Source organism: Toxorhynchites rutilus, chromosome 2, assembly GCF_029784135.1.
Source record: "Toxorhynchites rutilus septentrionalis strain SRP chromosome 2, ASM2978413v1, whole genome shotgun sequence".
NCBI lineage: Eukaryota > Metazoa > Arthropoda > Insecta > Diptera > Culicidae > Toxorhynchites > Toxorhynchites rutilus.
Genome location: NC_073745.1, coordinates 92,508,163 through 92,518,996, shown reverse-complemented (window position 1 = coordinate 92,518,996; position 10,834 = coordinate 92,508,163). Strand labels below are relative to the sequence as shown.

General features: G+C 41.2%; 1 protein-coding gene across 1 annotated transcript; it reads right to left on the bottom strand.

Moving 5' to 3' along the window:
- Positions 1–6,172: 6,172 nt before the first annotated feature.
- On the bottom strand, positions 6,173–6,764 carry LOC129765413 (putative ATP synthase subunit f, mitochondrial). The gene has a single exon (XM_055765723.1). It carries the CDS (start codon positions 6,692–6,694, stop codon positions 6,371–6,373), a length of 324 nt encoding a protein of 107 aa, XP_055621698.1. The 5' UTR covers positions 6,695–6,764; the 3' UTR covers positions 6,173–6,370.
- Positions 6,765–10,834: the final 4,070 nt, after the last annotated feature.

Genomic DNA, 10,834 nt, shown 5'->3' with positions numbered 1-10,834 from the left:
CTACCGCAAGGCTCCTGCCTAAGCCCCCTCTTGTACAGTTTTTACGTCAATGATATGGATGATTGTCGAACTAGAGACTGCACGCTGAGACAACTTGTAGACGATGGAGTTATTTCCATCACGGGTACTAATCCCGTTCCCCATTCTTTTGCAATTCTTCTGTCATTTTTTATCCGTCCATGAGAAAAAAAATCCATGGAATCCAAGATCATCTACGATCCAATGTTATTCCGTCGATATTTTCGGAAAAATATGGGAAAGTTAGATCTGATAAAATGTTCTTTACTGACGGTTCATTCATAAACGGGTCCATTGGCTTCGGCATCTTCAATGAAAATTCCAGTGCCTCTTTCAAACTCAAAGATCCTTGTTCCGTGTATGTCGCTGAACTGGGTGCGATATACTATGCACTAGGGATCATTGAAACATTGCCCATCGACCATTATTTTATTTTTTCAGACAGTCTCAGCTCAAGAGGCAATCCGCTCAATGAAAGTTGATGAACGCTCATCTTATTTCCTAACAAGCATAAGACATCTATTGAGTGTTTTGGTCGAAAAATTATTCAAGATTACCTTAGCATGGGTTCCCTCTCATTGCTCGATTCCGGGGAATGAGAAAGCGGACTCGCTAGCTAAGGTGGGCGCTTCAGAAGGCACACTTTTTGAAAGGCAAATTGCCTATAATGAATTTTTTCACATTCCTCGTCTGCACACACTCATAAGTTGGCAGCGCATGTGGAGTGAAGATGAGTTCGGTCGTTGGTTACACACGATTATCCCTAAGGTCTCGACCAAGGCGCCTAGAAGTATATCCTAAGGTGGGCCAACCTTAGGATATACTTCTAAGGTAGCTCACGCCGTGACTGCTCAATATTTATTGGATCGTTCATCACCGAACGACGTTATCGTGCTTATTGGTGATTATAATCTTCCTCATCTACAATGGTGTTTCGAGGAGGACATCAACGGATACTTACCATCAAACGCGTCCAGTGAACAAGAGACAAATCTAGCTGATCCCATCTCGTCGTGTGGCTTGGTTCAAGTGAATTCGCATGTCAATTCGAACAACAGGCTTCTGGATTTAGCCTTCACGAGTTCTCCGGATATCACTGAGGTATTTCAGCCACCACTACCACTGCTGCCCATTGACGCACATCACCCTCCATTCATCCTGCTCGTGGACTTACAAAGCTCGGTCACTTGCCACCAAATCTTCCCAGCTTCGAATGAGAACGACATGGACTTCAGGCGATGCAATTTTGATTCGCTGAACGTCGCGTTTTCGTCCATCGACTGGCAGCATTTTCTTAACAAACGGTCTGTTGACGCAAATGTTTTTCTGTTCTACGACAAACTTAACGAAATTATTCGCTCAAATGTCCCGCGCCGTCGTCGTAACTTAAGCAGCGTTAGCAGGAAACCTTGGTGGACAGCTGAGCTGCGCAACTTGCGTAACCGACTAAGGAAAGCACGTAAACGATTCTTTGCTCTCAGATCAGATGTGAATAGAGACTGGTTGCGTCAAATTGAATCATCATACAACGAATTACACACTTCCAGTTATCAACAATATATATGCAGACTGGAATCTAACTTGAAACAAAACCCATCGATGTTCTGGAGGTACGTTAAAGGACAAAGGGCTACCAACCTCGTGCCAATCAATGTGGTCTACAATGACTCCACAGCCAGTACAGCTGACGAAGCCGCCAATCTTTTTTCTGACTTCTTCCAAAGTGTGTTTTGTTCTACTTCACCTGTACCTCGGCCGGGATGTTTCAACAACGTACCAACTCATAATATCCACCTTCCGATCTTCAGCTTTTCCAACGAAGAAGTACTCGGTGCACTGGTTAAACTGGATGCTTCAAAAGGAGCCGGGGTGGATGCTCTGCCGCCGTTGTTAGTTAAAAAATGTGCGACATCGTTGGCGGTTCCTTTGACGATGCTATTCAACAGCTCAATTGAACAGAGATGCTTCCCGAGTTTATGGAAAACCGCTTCTATGATTCCAGTTCACAAATCTGGCAGTTTGTACAATGTCGTCAACTATCGTGGAATTTCGATTCTCAGTTGCTTGGGAAAGGTTTTTGAATCTCTGATGCATAACGTCATACTAAACGCAACACTGCCGTTTATCTCAGATCATCAACACGGATTCATACCACATCGTTCCACTGTGTCCAACTTAATGTGCTACTCCAAGTTTCTGTTTCGTGAGATCGAACGGCGAAATCAAGTAGACTCTGTTTATATCGACTTTTCGAAAGCCTTCGACACGGTACCACACGCTTACGCAGTGCATAAATTGCAACACATAGGTTTTCCGACTTGGATTGCGGACTGGCTATTGTCGTATCTAACGGATCGAAAGGCATTTGTACAGCTCAACTCATCACGATCCAGCACATTCAACATACCGTCTGGAGTACCACAAGGGAGTGTGCTGGGCCCTTTGATATTTGTCCACTTCATCAACGATGTCTGTCTTCGTATATCCTCCGAAAAGCTGCTTTTTGCCGATGACCTCAAGATTTTTCGTGTCATCGCATCTCCAATTGACTCTTTTTTATTGCAAACCGACATCAACATCGTCCTGAACTGGTGCAACGAGAATGGTATGAGTGTGAACATAAATAAATGCAAAGCGATCACTTTTAACCGCAGTCGATCTTCATCCTCACACCAATATCGGATCGACAGTGCTTCTGTGGAACGCTTACAGTCTATTCGCGACTTGGGAGTGATAATGGATTGTAAACTTCGATCTCACGAGCACGTTTCCATTACTACGGCAAAAGCCTTCTCCGTGCTTGGTTTTATTCGCCGTAATGCTGCTCAGCTAACTGATGTGTATGCACTCAAATCGCTGTTTTGCGCATTAGTACGTAGCATCTTAGAATACGCTGTTCCGGTTTGGGCACCTTACCACGCGTACCAGATAATACGAATCGAGCGTATCCAAAAGCTGTTTTTACGATTCGCACTTCGGAACCTGCCATGGAATGATCCCTTAAACCTTCCTGATTACCAAGATCGTTGCCGTCTGATCAATCTTGAGCTCCTGTCGGTAAGAAGGTTGAGACTACAGCGGCTCTTCATATTTGACGTCCTGACGAATAACATTGACTGTCCTGATCTTCTACAAGAAATATCATTTACCGTACCCCCGCGACAGCTGCGACACTCTGCTTTGATCGCCATTCCTAGACACAGGACTAATTATGGATTCAACAGCTCTTTCTGTTCCTGTCTTAAGGCCTTTAGTGTTGTTTGTGATCAATTCGATTTTCATATCACCCGACAATGTTTTATATGTAGACTTAAATTATTAGCTTAAGTTATGATTAGTCTGTACGAGTCCATCGAAGACTGAACACAAAATAAATAAATAAATAAATAAATAAACTTGCTAAAACCACTCTTCAGCCATCTTGGAAGTCTACTGTGTTTTGTTTTTAAACAAAACACAATACGCTAGTGCCGAAGCTCGCTCGTGATCAGTCTGTCTCTTTCACGCTACAAGCAAATAATTCCCCTTCTGCTTTCTTCCGTACTGTTTTCATATACCGCTCCCCTAACCAACATAGTGACGAAATGGCCTCACCTAGTACCATAGACCCGTCTTGGTCTCGACGAGTGCATGGTTCAAGGGATTGAATGTAGGTCGTGATTTCATTCGCGTGATATCTCGGCTTATGTTCAATCTCTACAACCTAAACGCGCATCTTTATCGCATTGGGCAGCAAACAATCTTTTAACGAATTCGTTTTTGTTCAGTTTCAACCCCAGTGCCGCACTAACTGCTGTCAAAACGTTTTTTTATTCACTCAGTTGCGCACTCTGTGTCGCACTAGTTCGCCCCGAAAGCTGCTAGTTTCGCACTGAGATGCTTCACGGGTTGGCACTCGGGTTCACCAATACAACTATACTGAACTGTCAAGTTCCGAGTATTGTTTTGGAAAATCTAGAAATGAAGACTATGAAAATGGAAAAGCTACTGCTCTTGCTGTTGTATTATTGGAATCGTAATCCAATTCGGATTCTGATTTTGAAGAGTATAGTCGTGTAGACGGCATTAAGCTCCGTATGCTTTCATTGGGAGGCGAAAATTATTATGGATATTCAGGAGGAATAAACATGCTCTCAAAATAAAAATTATGAATGAAAATTTACTTTAACGTATCGAATATTTATTTTATGTGATGAAATAAGAGGGTTTTTTTCCGATATCGCAGAAACATTGAACGAAAACTGTGTCTAACGATGATTTTATATTATAATAGTAATTATTTGTGGAACAAACAGGAAATGCTACGACAAATGGTTAAGTGAGTGTCAGGACTACATGTGTTAGGTAATCAAACAATATGAAGTAAAAAATGTCATTCAAACTTTTATATTTTTACACTGCACTTGGCCCTTCTTATCTGATAGAGAATAATTTACCTCAGAATCACTAATATCGCCACCAGACGTCGACACTGTACATTTGTCGTCGCAAATATAAACAAATCAGACTATATAATGCACACCAACAAACCACCGCATTCGTGAAACTGAAAACGTTTTTTTATTACAGAGTCAGTGTGGCACTGACTCAGTTTTAAAAACGAATTCGCTATTTGTGATTGTGGCGATGGCTACCACGACATCGAGCATGTTGTCTGGTCGTGTATCCGGTTCCATGCTGCCCGCTCTCAGCTCACCAGAGCATTGAGGGCACTAAGTAGACAATCGGTTATCCCCGTCCGGGATATCTTAGGTAGCCGCGATCCTGATCTTCTGCTTCATCTATACCTGTTGCTCAGAAACGCCGATGTCAACGTTCAATGATGTTTCCTCCGTTGTATCCCTGTATCATATCCCTCCTATCCGATCGATATACTTTTACTTAGTCGCGCCAATACATACACATACTCTTTACAGATACACAGGTCGAAGGTTGTGCAGGCCACTGAACATTCAACAAGAGCCAAAGGTTGTACCGCTCATGACAACTCTACACGAGCTGAAGATTGTACCGCCCAGTGACTATTCTACCCTGGATTCTTCGAGTCAAGAGATATGCACCACGATTGATATGAGGTACAGACCAGGGGGGCGTCACTGATTAATGATCAGTTGCACCCTAATAGGAAGTATCCCATGTCGGCCACACATACATAGTACTGGAGACTGCAACATCCCAATTATGAGAATCTTTGTAATACTAACCTCGAGCCAACCGCGAGTAATCGGTTACATATTACGAACATAGTCGTAAGACAAAAATTGTCAAAATATTGAACTCCCGGCCCCGTCAGGCTAACGCCATATGTGCCTTAATAAAATATATATTTCGGAAAAAAGGGTAGATTAGAAGATCAATCAATGAATATTTCTGCGATTGAACCCATGAACGTGCGCTTAGTAAGAAAACGTGGATGTGATAACGAAAAATAAATTTTGGACGGGACGAAGTCTGCCGGGTCAGTTAGTAACATAGAAAAAATGGTTTAAAATTAAAAACACCAGGTGGGCCAACCAGAAGGGCCAAGAGGCCCGCAGGTTGGGTATAGCTGATTAAGCGGATTCGATGACATCCTAATGGACTAAATAAAAAATCTTTAAAGACTAACAGTGCTGTGGGAGGTACTGACGCTCTCAATTCGGTAGACTCATCAGTGAAGTACAAATGGTCACAATTGATACTCTTCCGTTAATGTTTTTGTGACCTCACACCGGGTGAAAAACCGTAGAGATAACTCAGGGAAGCGATCTTTCATACGAAGCACGCCTTAAGACTCAATATGCGCGTTGTGGGCATACATCCCAACGCCATGTGCAGTCAAAGGTACTAAAATTGATCGAGTTTAATTAGGTGTGTTTGGTTGCTGATTGAAAACAGAAACTCTCATACTCATACCATGGATTTTCTGCCCCCGTAATATATTCTAGTCGAATTCACTAACCCTCTTGATCCCTGGAACATAGAGACAATCGGTTTTATGCCAAGGTTCTCTGCTACTCGTGTCCTGTAACAAATTATGTAACAAAACCATAATTTCTCGAGCAACCCATGGACTTCAGATGAAAACCGTGTTCTGTGTATTAATACGCACCGTTGAAGACGAAACCTGCAAAAATAGTGTTAATTTATAATCAAATTGACACTAAAACCGAGATTTTTATAGTTTCACATATTTATTTTCCACAAATTGCATAATTCACAGTACAACAGAACCAGCGGAGGTATTTTTCTTCTAATTTATCCGCTCATTTCTTGTCTACATTTTGAAGCAGAATCCATCTTTGCTCATGACAACTTTCCGCATTACATAATGGATTTTCTGCTCCCGTACGCACTAGCCAGACCACCCAGATTAGTGATACTTGTAATTTCTGTGATGCTTCAATTTGCCATAATTGATGGTGTAGAAGAAGACCATGCCACCGAAGATAACTTGGAAGAATGGAGCGATCCCCATACGCTTCGGCTGCCAGTATTTATGTTGCCATCTCCAGAAGGCACGACTTACGGCACCTGCAACCGCTGGTGGAGTCTTGTTACGACGGCCGAGCCAGGCACCAATCTCTCCGACCTTCACCTGACTAAACGGAGTGTCCGGTGTGCCGTAGAAACGTGCCGGATCGTACGGTCCGTGGACCTTCGGGTTGTATTCCGCTGGATAATCTCCGAAAGCCATCGCGATTCACGTCCTTGTTCGATCGACTACGAGTACTCGCACTATTCTTGGTTAGACTGCGAGTAGTGACAGAACGATAAATCCCCAAGTGGAATGGGAAGAAGGGAAAACGATCAGTTAGTAATGACGTCTACAGTCATCTGAAATATTTCAACAAGTTGTGTTTATTTTATTTTGAGAGTCCAGGGCCCTGTTGCATAATCAAAATTTCACTAATAATATTAGTCTTGTAACTTGTAGATTCCTGTTGCATAATAATCCTAAAAGTACAAATTTTAGACTTATAGACAAGTTGTTTGCACTGATATTATTTGTTTCGGCTTGTACTTTCTTCTACAACTTTGAGTGGACCCGTAATTTCATTTAAAAGTTGGTTTTTTAAATGCTCTATTTTTTGTTTGAACTTTTCGAGTACGGAAATGTACCTATCGCAACCACTCGTTGCTTCTCACCAACTATCCAACGAATCAACTGTAATAAGAGACCCCCTTTTTGGTAAGCCACTGCTAGGTGTGTGAATGTCTGATGTTAAGAAAAGACGAAAACAAACCCAAAATTGAAAAGGCCCTAGACGATTCAAAAAAGAGTATAAAATTTAAATTTTTAAGAGTTTTGAAGTGACCGTAAGCGAATTTGACAGGATTTTTTTTTAATTTTGTTGTGATAAAATAAACATTTTAAAAAATTGGAACACATCTCTTCTTTGTTACGACCGTAACATTTTAAAAAATTCGTTTAATTCGTAATCTGAAAAAAAAAGTCAAGTATGCCAAGAGGTACGCAACCAGGACGAAGCTGTGGTGCTTGTAATGGACTAGATAATGATCGAATGGTATCCTGTGACGACTGTGGTCGGTGGTTCCACTTTACGTGCGTGGGCGTTGATGAAGGCATCGAAGAGGTAGACTGGAGTTACTCCGCATGCGACGCGAAAAGATCAACTCAGGGCACGTCTGGCATTATAACAGTACCTGTACAAATAGAGACGAAGGACAATCAACAACAACAGAACGAACAATTAAAACAGCTCCAGAACATGGTAGTTCAGCTGCAAAGTAGATTTGAAAAACAACAACAGTCGTATGAAAAATTGTTGGAACAGAAAGATCGCGAGATGCAGAATGTAGTGAATGAATTAGAGCGTCAATTCGAGGTACGAATGGAGCAAAGGGAGCAGCCAAATGCAAATTCAACTGCTGTAGGGTTGGAAAACCATGTTGCAGACGATTCGTGTAAAGCGATCGAGCGATTGGAAAGACAACTTCAGGAAATGATGAGCAAACAGAAATTGGAAACAAAGCATCTTTAGCAAAGGCTAAGAGCGGTAGAAATTGGTAACAACGATTCTGTTCAAAGAAGAAACGATGGTTAAAATCCCGAAGCAGATCCATTCCACCCGAAAACATATTCAAACCTTCCGTCAGTAAATTTTTCACACGAGCTTAGCAAAACTCAACTCGCAGCGCGGCAAGCCGTAACAAAAGAGCTGCCCATATTTGCAGGCAACCCAGAGGAATGGCCGTTATTTATCGCCACATTTGAGAGCACTAGTAGAATGTGCGGATTCAGCAACGAGGAAAACATACTTCGTTTACAGCGTAGCTTGAAGGGGAAAGCCCTTGAAGTAGTGCGGAGTCGCGTGTTATATCCCACGGGACTCGAACGCGTGATAAATACGTTGCGTATGTTGTTTGGTCGTCCGGAGGTGATAGTTCACTCGTTAGTCTGTAGGATTCGAGAAATGCCGTCACCAAAGGAGAAGCTCGGAACACTAATCGATTTCGGCGTTGCAGTTCAAAATATGTGTGCAACTATTGTAGACTGTGGATTAAACGAGCACCTATGTAATGTGGCGTTGCTCCAAGATCTTGTCGAGAGACTACCACCCACTATAAAGCTTGACTGGGCAAAACATTGCCAAACATTGAATACTGTGACGCTATCAGATTTCAGTAATTGGTTGGGAACACTCGTTGAAGCAGCATGCGTGGTAACAGATCCGTCAGCAATCAGCACTTATATTGGAAGACCTGAAAAACGTAGTCGCAAAGAAGAGATGCACTTCCATTTCGTTCCAGGTTCTACTTCAGCTTCCAGTTCAGTAATACCCATGAGAGTCACGTCCAAAACAAATAAAGTTTCGGAAGCTATGTCGGAAGTGTTTGGGTAAACATTTTGGAGCATGCACGATTAAACAAACTTGTGGAAGAAACGGTTTTTCCTATTTACATCACGCGTTTTGACGTAGGACTACGTCTTTCATTTCTATACCGGGGTGTAAAATCAAAGTTTCGAAAACGAAAGCGTTACGCCGGAGACCGAGATTTTGAGCGTTAATAGCTCCTAAACAACTGAACGAAATGGTATGATAAACACTTCATTCGAAAGATAAAATGTCTACGCGTTATATACTTGTTACTTTTTGATCCAAAAACTTGTTTCAATAGTCTTAAAATTGCTTTCTAAACAGGCTATTGAAATCACCAATCGGTATATAAGCGAGCGCCGCTCAGAAATCCACTCAGTTCTAATTGAACAGCGATTGGAGCATGTTGTCGCTGTTGCGGTGAAGCTCTTTATTTATCATGAAAGCGCGGATGAACGGTGTCACCAAGAGCCTGTTTGTGCACCCTAGGCCAGAAGGGAATCTATCAGGAGGAGAGTGATGCCACAAACGGTTCCCTGGGAAGATATCGCTACACACACATACACGCGCGGCTATTAACAGGTGGTTATCGAGTTGGCATTAACCACTGGTGGGCTTCCAGTATCGAGGAAAATGTGGAAATATCTAATCGTTACTGAAAATAATCTGCCAGTTCCTCTGGGAATTTTCAAAATATATTCATGTGAAAGAGTTTAATTGAATGTTTTCTATCCATGTAACACTGTGACCAAATATATTTCAATCAAGTGCTATTAACAGGTGGTTATCAAGTTGGCATTAACCACTGGTGGGCTTCCAGTATCTAGGAAAATGTGGAAATATCTAATCGTTACTGAAAATAATCTGCCAGTTCCTCTGGGAATTTTCAAAATATATTCATGTGAAAGAGTTTAATTGAATGTTTTCTATCCATGTAACACTGTTACCAAATATATTTCAATCAAGTGCTATTAACAGGTGGTTATCAAGTTGGCATTAACCACTGGTGGGCTTCCAGTATCGAGGAAAATGTGGAAATATCTAATCGTTATTGAAAATAATCTGCCAGTTCCTCTGGGAATTTTCAAAATATATTCATGTGAAAGAGTTTAATTGAATGTTTTCTATCCATGTAACACTGTGACCAAATATATTTCAATCAAGTGCTATTAACAGGTGGTTATCAAGTTGGCATTAACCACTGGTGGGCTTCCAGTATCGAGGAAAATGTGGAAATATCTAATCGTTACTGAAAATAATCTGCCAGTTCCTCTGGGAATTTTCAAAATATATTCATGTGAAAGAGTTTAATTGAATGTTTTCTATCCATGTAACACTGTGACCAAATATATTTCAATCAAGTGCTATTAACAGGTGGTTATCAAGTTGGCATTAACCACTGGTGGGCTTCCAGTATCGAGGAAAATGTGGAAATATCTAATCGTTATTGAAAATAATCTGCCAGTTCCTCTGGGAATTTTCAAAATATATTCATGTGAAAGAGTTTAATTGAATGTTTTCTATCCATGTAACACTGTGACCAAATATATTTCAATCAAGTGCTATTAAGAGGTGGTTATCAAGTTGGCATTAACCACTGGTGGGCTTCCAGTATCTAGGAAAATGTGGAAATATCTAATCGTTACTGAAAATAATCTACCAGTTCCTCTGGGAATTTTCAAAATATATTCATGTGAAAGAGTTTAATTGAATGTTTTCTATCCATGTAACACTGTGACCAAATATATTTCAATCAAGTGCTATTAACAGGTGGTTATCAAGTTGGCATTAACCACTGGTGGGCTTCCAGTATCGAGGAAAATGTGGAAATATCTAATCGTTATTGAAAATAATCTGCCAGTTCCTCTGGGAATTTTCAAAATATATTCATGTGAAAGAGTTTAATTGAATGTTTTCTATCCATGTAACACTGTGACCAAATATATTTCAATCAAGTGCTATTAACAGGTGGTTATCAAGTTGGCATTAACCAC

What these genes read in the sequence shown, in the direction of transcription:
- LOC129765413 (XM_055765723.1), bottom strand. Translation starts at nt 6,694, where the DNA reads ATGGCTTTCGGAGATTATCCAGCGGAATACAACCCGAAGGTCCACGGA.